This window comes from Phoenix dactylifera, chromosome 12 (genome assembly GCF_009389715.1).
Source record: "Phoenix dactylifera cultivar Barhee BC4 chromosome 12, palm_55x_up_171113_PBpolish2nd_filt_p, whole genome shotgun sequence".
Classification (NCBI taxonomy): Eukaryota; Viridiplantae; Streptophyta; class Magnoliopsida; order Arecales; family Arecaceae; genus Phoenix; species Phoenix dactylifera.
Window position 1 is genome coordinate 757,025 of NC_052403.1, and position 16,728 is coordinate 773,752.

The 16,728-nt window shown below is 45.0% G+C and overlaps 2 protein-coding genes across 9 annotated transcripts; one reads left to right on the top strand and one right to left on the bottom strand.

Moving 5' to 3' along the window:
- Positions 1-187: 187 nt before the first annotated feature.
- Positions 188-6,111, top strand: LOC103695493 (pentatricopeptide repeat-containing protein At3g09060). Of its 7 annotated transcripts, XR_602245.3 has the most exons (3): positions 189-2,436; positions 2,588-2,676; positions 5,087-6,111. XR_602245.3 is itself a non-coding variant. In XM_026800556.2 (2 exons), the coding sequence occupies exon 1, from the start codon at positions 294-296 to the stop codon at positions 2,397-2,399; it is 2,106 nt and encodes a 701-aa protein (XP_026656357.2). In that variant the 5' UTR covers positions 188-293; the 3' UTR covers positions 2,400-2,436; positions 2,518-6,111. The 7 variants fall into 7 exon arrangements, 3 of the variants coding, with proteins under 3 accessions (XP_026656357.2, XP_008775065.2, XP_026656358.2); XR_005514307.1 differs by having other exon boundaries at positions 188-4,997; XR_005514305.1 differs by having other exon boundaries at positions 188-3,083; positions 3,179-6,111.
- Positions 6,112-11,657: 5,546 nt separating this feature from the next.
- LOC103695491 (protein NRT1/ PTR FAMILY 8.1) lies at positions 11,658-15,916 on the bottom strand. 2 transcript variants are annotated; one of them, XM_008776838.4, is made up of 5 exons: positions 15,817-15,916; positions 13,870-14,027; positions 13,559-13,776; positions 12,920-13,470; positions 11,658-12,745 (listed from the first exon to the last, which is right to left on the bottom strand). In XM_008776838.4, exons 2-5 carry the CDS (start codon positions 13,976-13,978, stop codon positions 11,893-11,895), a joined length of 1,731 nt encoding a protein of 576 aa, XP_008775060.1. In that variant the 5' UTR covers positions 13,979-14,027; positions 15,817-15,916; the 3' UTR covers positions 11,658-11,892. The 2 variants fall into 2 exon arrangements, with proteins under 2 accessions (XP_008775060.1, XP_026656353.1); XM_026800552.2 differs by lacking the exon at positions 15,817-15,916 and adding an exon at positions 15,634-15,796.
- Positions 15,917-16,728: the final 812 nt, after the last annotated feature.

Below are 16,728 nucleotides of genomic sequence, written 5' to 3' on the forward strand. Positions count from 1 at the left end.
TGGAGATATTTAACGATTTTTTGGATTATTTTTTTTAAAAATAAGATACCGAGTTATGCGGTAAGCAAATGAAACCATCACGACTGGCACCAAAGCAGAAGACAGGCCTCTCGTGGCGTGCAAATTGAATTAATATTTTAAATAAAAGTTAATTTGTAAAAAAATAATTATATACAAAATCCTTTATTCAAGACATCAGCCTCTTTCGCTTGCGGGGAGCAACGAACGTCGCAGCATCACGCGAAGGCTTCCGCGTTATAACTAACGACGCAGGATGGGGCAGAAGCGGAAGAATGGCCGGCGGACAGCAGATGGCGGGGGGAGAGCCTCTCGCCGACTCTCCCCCGCTCTACCGCCTCCTCGACCTTCTCAAAGACGAGAAGGATCCCGCCACCGCCCTTTCCCACCTCGACGCCATCGCCGCCCGCCACCCCTTCTACTCCCCCTCACCTTCCCTCCTATTCCTCCTCCTCCGCCGCCTCTCCTCCTCCGCCCCCGCCCTTCTTCCCCGCCTCCTCCGCTTCCTCTTCTCCCGCCCCCGCCGCCACCGCTTCTCCGAGGCTGCCGCCCTCGTCGCCCTCAAGGCCTTCTCCCGCGCCCTCATGCCCGACCACGCCCTCGCCACCTTCCAGTCCCTCCCCGCCATCTTCCGATGCCAGCCCGGCGTCCGTTCCCACAACGCCCTCCTCGATGCCTTCGTCCGCGCTCGCCGCTGGGACCAGGCCGAGTCCTTCTTCGCCTTCTTCCATACCAAAGGCCGCGTCTCCCCCAACCTCCAGAGCTACAACATTCTCATCCGAGGCCTCTGCGACCGGGGACAGCTCGATCGAGCGCTCCGACTCCTGGAAACCATCCAAAGTCGCGGCCTTGAGCCCGACCGCGTTACCTACAGTACCGTGATCTATGGGTTGCTTAAAAACGGCGATTTGGTCAACGCTCTCAAACTGTTCGATGAAATGTGCGATAAAGATGTGACGCCCGATATTGTGTGCTATAATGTTCTGCTTGATGGTTTGTTGAAGAAAGGCGATTTCTCGAAGGGAATGGAGATCTGGGAGAGGCTGGTCAGGGATAGCGCGGTTGGTCCAAATGTTGCCACGTATAATGTTATGCTGAATGGTTTGTGCAAGCTTGGGAAGTTTGAAGAGGTGATGGAGATGTGGAGTCGGATGGTGAGGAATGGCCATCGGCCTGATTCATTCACCTATGGGATTTTGATTCACGGGCTGTGTGAAACAGGGAATGTGGATGGGGCCTCACGGGTCTACGCGGAGATTATCAAGACGGGCTTTGTCATCGATGTTGTCACATGTAACTCTCTGCTTAATGGTCTCTGCAAGGCAGGGAGGATAGAGGAGTCCTTGAAGCTGTGGCAGTCGATGGGAAAGGTAGGGAATCGCAACATTGTCAGTTACAACATAATGATCAAGGGTCTGTTCGAGAATGGCAAGGCAGATGAGGCAGTTTCACTTTGGGAAAGCTTGCAAGGGGACAATGCATGCCATCCAGATTCAGTGACAATCGGTGTTTTGATCCATGGGTTGTGCGAAAAAGGGTATGTCAACAAGGCTTTATGGGTTTTGAAGGAGGCGCAAGAAGATGGTGAGAAGAATCTGGATGTCTTTGCATATTCCTCGATGATAAATGGATTGAGCAAAGATGGGAGATTGGATGAGGCTATTTGCATTTATGATCAAATGGCTAAACATGGCTGTGAACCAAATTCGCATACATACAATGCATTGATAAGTGGCTTCTGTCGAGCATCTAAGATTGCTGTCGCCATCCGGGTTTTCAAGGAGATGGTCAGCAATGGCTGCACTCCTACTATTGTAACATACAACACTCTTATAGATGGTTTGTGTAAGGTGGAGAGGTTCCAGGAGGCTTCTAGCTTTGCAAAAGAAATGATGGAAAAAGGTTTCAAACCTGACATGGTGACATACAGCTCTTTGATGGATGGTCTCTGTCGAGATAAGAAGATCGATGTTGCTCTTGACATTTGGGACAGAGTTCTTGACAAGGGCTTTGGAGCCGATGTCATCATGCACAACATTCTTATCAATGGCCTTTGCTCTGCTGGGAAAGTGGAAGAAGCCCTGCATGTTTTCTTGGAGATGAAACAGAAGAACTGCACTCCAAATCTAGTAACATACAACACGCTTATGGATGGATTTTATCAAGTTGGTGACTGTGAAAGGGCATCAGATGTACTGGTCCAGATGTCAGAGGCTGGGTTTGAACCAGATATCATTTCTTACAACATAATGTTTAACGGTCTTTGTTCTTATAATAGGACATCTGAGGCAATGAAGTTACTGGATGATGCCTTAGGTTGTGGTACTATTCCAACTGCCATTACCTGGAGTATACTAGTTAGGGCAGTTATCTGCAGCTGACCCTTTCCAACTTGATCTCTGTGAAGATCTATTGCAAGTGAGGTTTCTCTCTCTCTTCATCAACTTTGTATTAGGCTTATTGGATTGGTCACATTCCTTTATACGCATTAACATACAGAAACATTATAATCTGCTCCCAAATGCTGGCATTGCGTTCATTGCATGCATGCCATGCCTGAATATTCCAGGACCCCATGATGGAAAATTGCTGATAATGCAAACCAGGCAGATTGTTGGATATTTGAAGGACATTCATATATCCTTTTAAGCGCTGAAGGTATGTTTACCTGGAAATCTTATGGGGCATTTTGTGAAGTTATCTTGCAAAATCCCGTATCAAAATGAACTCATTTTGAAGGCTCTGCTTGTTCTTAACTTTTTGTCCATTTTATGTGGAACATAGCAATTTCTCATATTATGTTTTTTCTGCACAGATTGATATTCATTCCTAAGTTTGTTAATATTACTTGGTCATATTGTTCTTGGGCAGCATTTTCATCTGTTTGGCTCCATAGGGTGTGTTATCTAGCTTTGACCTATGACAGGAGTATTGTTGTGCAATGCGTGTTGCAAGGAGCATAGAGGTGCTGGTATGCGGTGCTGTGTGCTCATGTGCATATGAAATGCATGCGTGCTCGTTGCAAGACACAATAATAGTCTTGGAAAAATGATAGGACAAAATAAGTAACTTTATGCTTCTCTCTCTCTCTCTCTCGCTCTCTCTAGTAAAAGGTATTCCTATTATTTCATTTTCTTTACTAGGATTCTAATGTCTGCAGCAAGATCCACAATCTCATTACTGGGGACTGTTGCAATCATGTACTGGTATGATATGGTATCAAGCCGAACCGCATGGACACTTGGTACACTGATGCATATTGGTTCCTACTTTTGCCTTTCTCATTTTTGAGATTATATTATGATTTTAAGGATGTTTTGATATTATTTTATTTCATATTGGTCTTGACCGCATGATTGCTTAATGGATGGCACAAACCAACACAAACCACTCCTAACCAATCGGAACCGAGTGGTTCCACTTGGTTCAGAGCAAGGACTGTTTCGCATTGGTTCCCAAACTAATAGGCCACAGTGGTTCCGGTCAGTATGCCCCGAACCAAGTGGTTCAAGTCGATATGCCTTGAACCAGGTGGTCGACCATGGCTACAGTTCTCTTATCTATCAAGAATTATTTTGGGAGGTTGTTTTTTTGGGGGGTCAATAGCCCCTATGGGAATTTTACCTGCTCAGAATCTCAGAGTTGGTCTCAAGTCTTAAGAAAACCAAGTAACTTAATGATGGTCCCGAGCCTTTTGGCAGGGATGCGGTTCTTATATGTCTCCTTCACCTCAGCTAATGACACAGTAGACATGCTAGTTAGACTTGAGATCTAAAGACACTTTTTGTGGAACTCATTTCAAACCTGTAACTTATCTATTTCTTTTCACTAAACAGGATCGACCTTATCATTTGTCTGAAAGAAACAAACTTGGCCATCATAAAGTAAAGGGCATAAAGATAAGCAGCAGAGATAAGCCATAATATGCATCTCAAATGATAACCTTGTTTTGAAAATATAGCATGCAATATCTAAAACCAGAACCTTAACAAGTCTTATCTTATTTGATGTTGCAAGTAACTCTTAAGAATTTCCTACTCCTGTGCATTTGTTGGCTTGAACTGTTATGCTGCTCATTGAGTCTCCAATGCACAATCTGTTCGACACCCTATAGGACTTGAAGAATTTGGTAATGGGCTTATTATCTCTTGCTGTCTGGGCTTTGAGTAGCCTCATATGCAATTTTATTTCCCTTGCACCATATCTGCCACTTCTATAAATCTACTGTACATTTTTGCCTGATACTCTGTTAGTTCTTTCATGTATAACTTTTATGAGGTGAAGGTAAGAATAAACTAATATATACTATACAGCATCAGAATGTCTTAGTTACACAATTTTGGCAATGGGAGAATATTACCAAAATGACATCTTGATGCAAAAGCAAAGTTAGCTTGTGTGTATCAGACCCCAGTTTTAAGAGTTGACTGCGGTTTATTTTACCATGCAATATTTGTCTTCGTCCTTCTTAGAACTGTTTGATTATAGAGTTTAGTGGATTTTGCGAAAAAGTCTGCTTTATTTTTTTCTATTTGCAGTTTTGGACCATTTATTCTTTCCTTTCCTTTCTTTCTTTCTTTCTTTCTTCTTTTTTTCTTTTCTTTTCTTTTCTTTTCTTTTTTCAATCCTTAGGTAGGACCCAATTCTAAAAATTTTGGATGCTTTTGCCCCCGGACAAGTGCATACAGGCTGCTTGCATGTTTAAGCAGAGCTGAATACAGATAGTTTTTATAGTGAATGCCTAAATTTTTTTAAACAAATGCACATATTTTTAACATTGATTGCACATCTTTGTGATGAAATGCACATTCATGAGCTAGAGCGTACCTGTGGGTCAGGTGCTAAGGCATCTGAAACTTTTAAAATCGGTCCACCATTTGTGGGAGAGAACAATAAAAGTGGTCTGAATTTGCAAAAACAGAAACAAAGCGGACTGCTTCTGCAGAACTCCTGAGAATTTACAGAACAGATAGTACTCAGTAAGACTTTTATTTCCCAAGAAGGGAAGAAGATTCAACTATTATCTTTTACTCTTTTTTCTTATTTGTTTTTCATTTGTTGATGACAGGCTCTGCTCGTAAATGTACCGAGCAAGCAGGCTGACAAATATCAAACCCTATGCTGCAACTTTCTCCATTCTACCTCAGGAGTAGTGGCAACAGCATTTCCAATTGCGACAAGCAGCAATGACATGAGCACAAATATTTCTCTGGATTGTTGATCCTGCCCTCTCCTCTGTAACTTCTCCAATCTTTTGTGCTTCAAACTTAGCTTCTGCTTTCCCTTGAGGTGCCTTATTCCACAGGTTCTTGAAGGACAAGCCTTCATTTCGGTCCTGCTTGATCTGATCCTCAAATTCCTCCAACATCCTCCTATTCGTTTCAATCTCCTGTTAATTTCTGCAGTCCCTTCAAAAGCCTGCTTCAGATTCTCCAGGTTTGCCATGATCTGCAACATCAGAATTATTTGGAGGAGAGATTTTGCAAAATAGTAGATGGTGTCATGTATTGTAGAAGTAAAAGCTTCATATAAGTTACAAGCAGACCCTGGCACTGGCTTCGTCAAGCTCTTCGAGACTGCTCTCTCCAATTTTATTGAACTCAGCATTGGCATCCTCTGCAAACTGAGATATTCAGAGTGCTCACCAAGGAAGTTGGTGAGGTGAACCTTTTGGACTTGCAGCATAGCAATTCATGCAAGCAGATCCCGCTTTTGCTTTTCTCCTTCGGATGAAGAGGAGTCAGAACCAGCTTGGTTGGAATTACAGAAACAGAGGGTTAATCTCCCAAAAAGGGTTAGTTTGGGGGAGGGAGGGATGTTTGAATGGCCTTAAGGAGGGTTCATATCTTCTTCTGTTTGTAATACTGGAGTACGCAGAGAAGCAAGCAGTGGAGAGCCGAGGATGTTACTCTCACTCCCTGTAGCAGTGGTGATTTCCACCTCCCATGCCTGGACGTCAAACATTATCCATTACCTTTTAATTTTATTTAAAAATAATGGAGCGTCAACTTCATGTGTCCATTTTGCGCTGCTGCTTAAATAAAATCTTTGGTACTGTTTGTTTATGTGGAAAAATAATGTCGTCTTGTTAAATCCCTTGATTTTTCCCCCATTATTGTTGGCTTCTACCGGATGATGTTCCCAGAATTGTTATTATAATTGATCTCTTCCACGTCTTCATTCTTGGTTTTCCGACTATTTAATGTTTTGATGGGTTAGAAGTACGGTATGCTATACCGGTCTGAACGGGACGATACGGAATATATCGTATCGGTTCGGTACCGATATCTGGTACGGTTGGTGTACCGATATTTGGTATGTCAAAAAATTTCGTATTGTACCATACTAATACCGTGCCAGCATGGCACTAGTACGAATCCGGTATTGAAATGGCGAATCTTGATTGTGAGGTCCTAATTTATTCTGCTCTTTTTATTCCGACCGAGTAGAAAAGGCCTGCAGACAGAATTGTAATGTCCGGGCCCAAAACCAACTGGGCCCAATACTTTTGAGGCCCAGTTAGGGGTGTTGGGCCCGATTGTTGTGTTGTGGGCCCTACTGCCGGGGGGTGGCAACCGTGGAGGGCTGCCACCTCATGCTGAGAGGGAATTGACAGGGCCTCAACTGGCCGGTAGAGGGATGGCCAGCTCTTAGGGGCCCCGATCATGCAAAACGGGAGCTCGCCCGCTGGAAGCTCTCGGAACCAGGGGGAGGAAGAGATGGGACCTCCTTAGGGGCCCTTGACCATGCAAAACAGGAGGTATCGGAGGAGGCGTCGGAGCGGAGGCGTCGGAGCAGGGTCGTCGCAGTTCATCCACAGAATAGGTGAGCCTCTCGACCACCTTGTTTTCCTGCCCTTCACCCTCTCGATCCACTCGGGAGGATAGATTAAAAGAAAGAAAGAAAGAAGAGAGGAAAGAGGGGCTCACCTGTGTGTGGTCGCCGGCGTCGTGGGGAACGGCCACAGACGTCGCAGGAGCCGCCGGCCTCGGCTCGGCCGCAGGTAGCAGGCCGGCTGTGGGCGTCGCCGGCCGTGGCCCGGCCCTCCCAAGCTCGCCTTTCTTCCTTCACGAGAGAAGAATAGAGAGAGGAAAAGAGAGGGCTTGGGAGCGAGAGAGAATATAGGAGGTTTGAGAAGGGAGATTGAAGAGGAAGAGGGGACTTGTCGGATTGTCGTCGCGTGAGGCGTGAAGAGAAGATGAACAGTAGTTTTACTGAAGGAACTCTAACTTATCAGTGTTTTACAAGAGATATATATACAAGGAGATCAACATAACAGTTTACGGAAGTGGTTCCTCGTATCAAGGTGTGTTACAACAACTCGCTAACAGCTTATCTGATTCACTGGGATTATCATAGAGATAGCTAAAATGGTGCAGAAGTTCCGCTCAAGGCGGAGGCTTGGTAACAGGTTCTATATGCCCCCTCAAGATGGACGAGCCATCAGCAAGGCCAATCTTGGATTTAAGCAGATGAAACCGGTGGCGAGGTAGAGGTTTAGTCATCAGATCTGCCAACTGATCTATAGTATGAACATGATGAATACTGATTTTTCCTTTTTGCACAAGATCACGGACAAAGAGCAAATCAATTTCAATGTGCTTCATGCGAGAGTCTTGTACTGGATTGAGACTAAAATGGTTCGCTCCAATATTATCACAGTAGAGCTGCGGAGCTTGTGGAAGCTGGAGTCCAAGTTCAGACAGAAGAGATTGTAGCCATACTGTTTCAGAGGTAGCAGCTGCCAAGGCACGAAATTCAGCTTCAGTGGACGAGCGGGAAACAACACGTTGCTTTTGAGCTGTCCAGGAAATGGGATTACAACCAAGGAATGTGATGAAGGCGGTAGTCAACACCCGAGTGTCATGATCTCCAGCCCAGTCGGCGTCCGTATAGGTGCTGAGTTGCAATGCACTATTCTTCCGGATGTGAATGCCATGAAAGATGGTATGCTTGAGATACCTGAGTAGTCGCTTGGCAGCAGCCCAGTGGTTGACAGTAGGCTGATGCATGAACTGGGAGAGCCTATTCACAGCGAAGACAATATCCGGTCGAGTGAGACTGAGGTACTGAAGGCTGCCTATGACACTGCGATATTCAGTGCTATCCGCAGGGGGGAGCCATCTAGGAGAACAAGGGGATTGCTGGTGGATAGAGGGGTCTGAACTGTCTTAGCGCCATCCATGTTGGTGCGAGCGAGGAGATCACGCACATATTTGTGCTGTGAGAGAAAAAGCCCCTGAGTTGTAGGGATTACCTCGATACCCAAGAAGTAGTGAAGATTCCCCAAGTCCTTAATGGAAAACCGGTCACTTAGTTCTGTAATGATCTTTGAAACAAAAGAAGGATTGCTGCCTGTGATAATAAGATCATCCACGTAGATAAGACAGTAGCATGTAACACCGGCCGAGTTGTAAATGAAGAGAGACGTGTCAGTACAGGAAGATTGAAAACCAGAACTGAGAAGAGCCGCTCGAAGAGACCGATACCAGGAGCGGGGAGCTTGCTTGAGTCCGTAGATGCTTTTCTTTAACTGACAAACACAGTGGGGTTTAGAGGGATCCTCAAAGCCAGGAGGTTGTTTCATGAAAACTGATTCATCAAGAGTACCATGGAGAAATGCATTGTTTACGTCCAGTTGTCTAAGGCACCATCCTTTCATGACTGCAAGAGAAAGAATAAGCCTGATGGTGGCAGATTTAACAACGGGGCTGAATGTTTCAGAGTAATCAACACCAGGCCGCTGATGAAACCCTTTGGCAACTAGGCGAGCCTTGAATCGACTGATAGAGCCGTTTGGGTTGCGTTTCACACGGAATACCCATTTGCTGCCCACAAGGTTCATACCAGCAGTGGGAGGAACAAGGTCCCAAGTTCCATGCTTGAGAAGAGCTGTGAATTCATCCGACATTGCAGCACGCCACTGTGGGTCCTTGAGAGCCTGGCTGACACAGGTTGGTTCCTCCCACAGGTCCCAGGATCGAACCTGGCTCTGATACCATGAAGAGAAGATGAACAGTAGTTTTACTGAAGGAACTCTAACTTATCAGTGTTTTACAAGAGATATATATACAAGGAGATCAACATAACAGTTTACGGAAGTGGTTCCTCGTATCAAGGTGTGTTACAACAACTCGCTAACAGCTTATCTGATTCACTGGGATTATCATATAGATAGCTGGAATGGTGCAGAAGTTCCGCTCAAGGCGGAGGCTTGGTAACAGGTTCTATAAGGCGGCCCCCGGCTTCGGCCGCGAGCGCCGCCGGCACGGGCATCGGCCTCAGGCGCGGCCGAGGGTGCCGCGGGTTCGACCGGGGAAGCCGAGAGCTCGGCCGCGGGCGCCGCCGATCGCGGTCCGACCCCTCCCCATGAGGAGGAGACCGTCGTCCTCCCTTCGCCGGAGAGGAGAGGAGAAGAGGAAGGGGAGATCGGGATGAAAGAGAGAAGGAGAGGAAGCTTCGGGAAGAAGAAAATAAACAAAGAAGAAAAGAAAAGGGAAAGAGAGAAAAGGAAAAAAAAGGAAAAAGGAAAAAGAAAAAAGGAAAAGAAAAAGGACAAAGGACATGGGTTTAGCCGATTTGACTAAACCCGAGCCCAAACAGATTGGGCTAAGTCTGGACGAGCCCAAACTGTAAAATTGAACCAAATATAGCCCAATTTGAACTTGGTCCGAACCTAATTAGGCTGGGTTAGTCCCAGCAGACTCAACTAAGACTCAATTCAAACCCAATTCAGCTAACCAGAGGCCTAATCGGCTATAGGCTGACCCTGACTCAGGCCCAAATGAGCCACATTGACCCTAAACCCAAAATTTAACTTAGGATTAAGCCTATTGACCAAATTAGAAGGCCCCAACGTGGGTAAAGTGGACTTGGGCCAAATTCTTGGATGGGATCCAAACAAGTAAACTCATAATTTTAACTGAGAAATTATGTATTAAACAAACGGAGAATAATGTGATCCCTATGATGTTGTGCAAGGTGATTAAGGATCCGTCATTTGGACTGGTCAAATGTGGGAAAGCGAATTACTGTAAGTAACTTGTTGTAATCTTATTATAAATCATGAATACGTTTCCTTACCTAAATTATAAGTATAAGTAACCTGTCCCAATCTTCTACGGATCATGTATACAAGTGGTATGTTTTAGTCATAGAAATTATGGTTATGCATACATCATGCTTATACAGATTTTAAAGTATTACACATGTAAGATGATTGGCATTTCGTTACCATAATTGCACTTAATATAGTAATCATAGTGTAAGATGATGAATTGCCTCTAGCTAAGTGTACCACTTGCAAGAAGTACTATGTATGGACTCTTAGATGCTACGGGCTGTATAATAACTGAGCTCGCCCCGCCAGTGGCCGACAATGACTCCGCCGTAGTATCGGAGGATGTAAACCACGGCATGCTGGTATACGATCTTACAGGGTATATTTACATGAAGATTTTCGATAACATACATAACATGATTATTGATTCAGTATGAATATTTTATCATGATGAATTGTTAGATAGCATACATATCAGCTTCTCAAATCCTGTTTAAACATGTTTAGCATATTAATTGATCCATTAAAATTATGCAGGATTACTTACTGAGCTGTGTAGCCTATACCATTTTATTGATATTTTTTTTCAGATCCTCACCACTGATAGCTGCGAGAGACTTTTTCTTTTGTATCAGGGCTTATCCCTTTTGGGGTAAAACAAATATACTTTTGTATACATAAAATATGTAGAAGCTCTGTATTTTTGTACCACTGAGCATGTGTGCTAAAAATGCTTTAATATATGAAGTTTGACTGGTTTGACTACCTTGTTACTCATGTATGAGGCTGCATGCTATTGTGGGTGGTAGTCGGCAATAGCACGGCCGTGTCATGGATCCGAATCCGGGGCGTGACAGAATTGCTTCCATGTCCTTTTGTGAGGGATGCAAACGGTAAAATCTGCTGCCTAAAATGAATGAATTGCCCCTTGACCGGGTGGTCCAAGATTTAATGATTGGGTAGGTTGCCCTCCGTTTCCATAACAACGACAAGAAAAGAACACAGATACACGCGCGCGCACAGGGTGAGATAGATGCAAGTTGCATGACTTCCTCAGCTCCAGCTCCCTTTCTTTTTGAACACCTGAAATTTATCTCGTCAGTGAAGTAGTTCAGGTTTTTGCCTCAGGACGTGCAAATTCCAACGGAAGGTTTTCATGGAGGTTTCCACAATACCAAGTAAATTTTTATTGTAAAATTTAGTCAATCAAAGGGTATACGTTTTCCTGCATATCAACAATTTATTTTTGAAATTAGTCACCACATCTGTTAGTCAAATGTGATGAGACCACTTGGTTAATTTAAGTAAGCCATTCACCCATCTCTAATCGAATCCTCTATTCAATATGACAGCATCTGGAGTCTGGGCCGAAATCATCCAAATAATGCTGGGACATTTAGTTGTTCAAGTAATCGAGCAATCGGCAGTGTATGAGATCATTAAGAATATTTCTTTTTCTTCTTATATTTTGCTTCTTTTTTTCTGAAGCGGATGATCCATACCATTTTAGTAAGAAATTTTAGAAATAAAGAATTTTAGTAATGGGGTTGTTTCAGTCATCTCATAGATTGCTCGAAAGTTGAAAGCGCACAATCTTTTCTTTTCGATGAATTTTAACATAGACATGTTGCCTTGGCATCCAAGGAGACAATCCAAATCTAGAGACTTGCACTTAACGACATACATAGGCAGTACGTGCTACTTTTATATATAGATAGATAGATATATTCCACAAATTTACAAGCTCATAGAAGAGCATCCAACAGACGAATCTTGATTGCCCGCTCCGGCAGATGTGCGCCTCTAATTAAGAGTTACTGGAATTCAGTGTCATCGCCTGCCGTCTTCTTATAGCTGTACCACTTGGCGATCAGAAGGTAGACTAGGAAGTTCACAACGCTGAGTATCGCCAGCAGCCAGAAGAAGTAATCGAGGTGGCCGCGGTTTAGGTTATCCGGAATCCACCCAAGCTTCCCGTTCCTGGTAGTAATGTGCGTGACGATCGTGACGAGCAGGGTGCTTAAGTAGTTACCAAGCGCCACCGTGGTCAGCGAGAGAGCAGAAAGCATGCTTCTCATGGCGTCGGGTGCCTGGTCGTAGAAGAACTCCAGCTGCCCGATAAAGGTGTACACTTCCGCGGCCCCCACGATGAAGTACTGAGGCACCTGCCAGAATACGGACAAGGGCACATAGTCATTATCGCCATCACGGTCGTATAAGTTATCCCTCGCCACGATGCGGAGCCTCACGATCTCCAGGGTCCCGGCAGCCAGCATGGAGAATATGGAGATGACCAGGCCGATGCCCATTCTGGTCAGCTGAGTAAAGCCCCGCTCGCGACCTGTGAACTTGCGAGCCACCGGGACTATTATGCGATCATAGATCGGAACCCATACGATAACGCTGATGGTGTCGAAGACGGAGACCGAAGCGGCTGGGATCTTGAAATGGGGGCCCATGCGGCGATCTAGAGTATCGCCTTGGAGAACGAACATGGTGCCCATCTGGCTGTAGACAGTCGCGAAGACGATGCCGCTGGCCCATATCGGAAGAATTCGCAGGACGCTCTTGAGCTCCTCCACTTGCGTGACCGTGCAGAGCATCCATGGGTCCGCGGGGCCGCCGATCTTTTCATCCTGACTCCTCACGGCTGCCTTGTCCAGGAACCTGAGTGGAACACGAAAACAAAGTTTCAAATCGATGCATGCTTGCCCAACCGAACTGGGAGGGAGTCCAACTCAAAAAGATCAGATCGCTACAGCTGCTGCAGATGTCTCTAAGCAGCACAAACTGTAGCTAGGAAAGCCATGCATGCTGAATAAGGAGTTCCAACGGACTTACTCGAACTGGTTCGTGTGCTCGAGCTTGCGGCTACCTTGTATTGCAGATTCCTTCTCCGGAATCTCGTACAGTAGAGATTTGTCGGCAGGTACCTTCGCCCCGGATTTCCTAAAAGATGCGACGACAACTTGGGCAATGCGTGTGAGGGGGCTTCCTCCAGGTTTCTGGTGTCTGTACAATGCTGTGCCCGAGAAGAAGCTCACAACCGCAATGGACATTACCACCGCAGGGATTCCGAAGCCCCAGCCCCATCCTTTATTCTCCTGTATCCAGACCAGCACCAAGGCCGCAACCAGGGCCCCGATGTTGATCGAGAAGTAGAACCAATTGAAGAAGGAGCTCTTCCTTTTCTTCTCGGATTCATCTGAGTCATCAAATTGGTCGGCCCCAAAAGAAGAGACGCAGGGCTTGATCCCTCCAGTACCCAGTGCAACAAGATAGAGCGCTACGAAGAACACCGCACTCTGAGCATTCGTGGGGTCGCAGACACCGTTCCTACAAGCCGGTTTCAGCCCTCCGACGGATGCTGTCAGAGTCAGCAGCGTCAAACCCTGCAATCAAGCAGAAAAGAATTAGTTCTCATGTCTGATGGTTCGAGTCAAGTACAGAATGGAAGGGGGTTTCTTCGATTTTCCTTACGAAGATATAAATTATCATAAAACTGGCGATCGTCCAATATCTTCCAAGGTAGGCATCAGCTAAAAAAGCCCCAAGCAGAGGCAAAATATAGCACGTGCCCGACCAGTTGGTGACATTATTTGCTGCCGTGGAATTCCCTTGGTGGAGATGGTCCTTCAGGTAGTTCACCAGATTGGTGCTCATCCCATAATATGCCAACCTTTCACAGCATTCATTCGCTGCGTAGAGATAAAAAAACCTTGGTATGCGAAAGGTTAAAGGAAACAAACTTGTTTTTATAGGATATGGCACAAGGACTTAGAGAACCATACCAAGAATGTAGGGGCAAGCCCTCCAATTCCCGGTGCCTTTCCTCACAGCAGGGTTTCCGTGAATATCTGTCGTTCCATCTTTTGTGTATTTGTCTTCGGCTTCCTCCATGTTTTCGCAGTTCGGATACTGCTTGGAGTGATTCTTCTCACTATTTAACCTACAATTTCAGCATTCGTAACGTCGATATGGTAATGCACCAGGTAAGCTTACATGGAAAATTACACTAAACTCGCTAGAGTTGCAAAGCTGAAACAAATGAGGATTTAACTAAGAATAAGTTATCAAGCAACCACCAGTACCACTTGAATAAATAAAGCAGAAACAGCAACTATTTGCGATGTTAGCAATAAATTACCTAGAGGGCCCGGCAATTCGTTCAAGAAGTATAGCAAAAGCCCAAGATTGATCTCGACTCGAAGCCGAATCGGGCCAGCCCGAGAGCACAATTGGGCTCCAGGCGAGACAGCGGAAAAGAGAACGTGGGCGGGAGAAGAGCGTGGAGAGATGGATTTGGAGTAAGAGAGGGCAGACGGGGAAGAGAGATTGGGAGGGAGAGTCGATAGTAATAGAGAGAGTAAGAGGGAGAGAGAGAGAGGAGAGAGGAGGGAGAGAGATCGAGGGGAAGAGAGAGAAGAGAGGAGAGAGGAGGGAGAGAAACCGAGGCAAAGAGAGAGAAGAGAGGCGAAGAGGGGAGATCGGCCTCGTGAGAAATAGAGTAGAGAGGAGATAAGAGAGAGATCGGGCTAGGACCGGAGTTTATTGGGCTTAGGCTTCAGGCTGGTCACACGCCAGGCCTAGTATTAGCTCGAGCCTTGTTCAGAATTTATCGGCCCAACAGCTCCAGCCTGGTTAAGGCCCGACCCAGAGTTGTCCAGCCCGATGGGCAGGCTCGGAATGTGGGAAGCATATCCGCCATGCTCTTGAACTATCGATCATCTGTTTGTATCATCTTCTAAAGGATTGATACCTACATATGATGTCTTAGAAAAAAGTTTGGGATATGAGGAAATCAATAATAAAGTGATAGCCGGCAAAGACACTATTTTAGTAATTTTTTTATTGTTGATATATAGGGAGTGATTTCTGAGTTGTTGATAGAACCTGATAGAACAGTGAATTCATCTAACTACAAAAAGGCTTGCCGCCTTGAGTAATGTCATGAGGAACCTATGGTGAACATGTCCATATATTCTAGAAAAATAAAAAGTTCTGGAATATAAGGAATACAAATTTTATAGGCACCAGTGAAACTGAATTGCTTCAAGAAATTCTTGAAGAAACTATCTTACTGGCTAGCCATTAGAGCTGAACGTGGCACATGTAGTACTTTGTTAGAAGACAATACTGTACTTCAAACCACTATTAAAACTGCCCCACTATATATATATATATATATTTCTTTTTTTGATGATAAGGGAGGCTGGAAGAGCAGCCACCCGGCTGTTATTAAAGATCAAAGTCCACAAGAATTTATAAAAGTTTTGACAGAGAGAGATAAGGAAGATCAGAAGTGGAGATACAAAGTCAGATCGTTACAGCAGGGAGAAAGAAACAGAAAAAAACAACAAAACAGACACCTTGAGCAAACTGCTCCACTAGATCAGAGGGGTTGAATTGTGAATATTTTTTTTCTAAAAAAGAAAATCTACAATATTTCTATCAGAGTTTGGTCTTACCTCCACTATTATTCTTCATTCCTATAATTGAAAAAAAAATGTAAGCGAATTTCGAGGAGGATAGAGAAAGTTTATGCCGTGTCTTACCTCCCTTAAGAGATTAAGAACGAGTTCGGAATCGCTCTGAAGATGCACGAGGGAGGAGGACGCTAACATGTGATCATGGATCTCATAGATAAAATTCTGGCGTGGAGAAAATTTTTTGTTTCTTTGATAACTAAAGTACTGATAAGTGCATGGAAAAGGCGATCCGCCGAGCGAGGAGATTACCTGAATCCTGGCAAAGGCTATCCCTCGTCTTCCAGAAAAAGACGATCAATTCCCCGCGGGATCACAACTCTGAGGATAAGCCGGCCTGCCGAGCACCAATACCGCGATGGCTAGGTCTAGCTTTATAGAAGTCCAATATTCCGTTGGCTGGGGGCCCCTGCCTTTGGAATTTGGGGAGATATTTTGTCCCGACGGAGAACCCAAGGCCTACGGCGTTTTGCCTTACTATTCTACTGTTATAATGGACGAGTATTTACCACGTGCATATCGTGGTAGAAATTTACAAGGATACATCTCCACCTTCCAAGTTCCATTTGACTTCATCTTCACTTGCATCACACTAGTTTATTCTACTGTTTGGCTGAAACTTTCTTCGATTCTGTGCTGGAACTCAACAAGCAAGAGATGGTGTGAAAGGTGACTCCCATGTCTCCGTCCAGGAGCATGGCGCAGGGAGAATTCCGGCAAAGAATAATCAAAAACAATTGTAACTGATACAAGTCAGAACACGTGGCGGCCAACCCCTCCGTGAATCCGCTGAGAATTGCCGTGCAAATTAAACTCACGACGGAAATAAGTTTTACTTTCAGCACTCGGCAATGCTCGATACGGGTCAAATTGAGTTGGTGGCTCTGAAGGTATGACCCGACCGGCCCAACTAGTTCACTCCAGGATTGGATTGCATTCGATATAGATTGGACGATTTAGAGGTTGGGTTGGTTTGGGATTTACCTTCAACTCCATCCAACTCAGCAGTGCTCGATACGGGCGGAATTGGAGTGGTGGCCCTACATGTATCAGGCTGCCTATCTTGGCCTCAAGCAGATAAAGCACTCTGGAGTTAAAAAGTTCATTTTGCTCCACTTGAGATCTCAACCAATCAGATTATCCACGTAATATTACTAAAATATT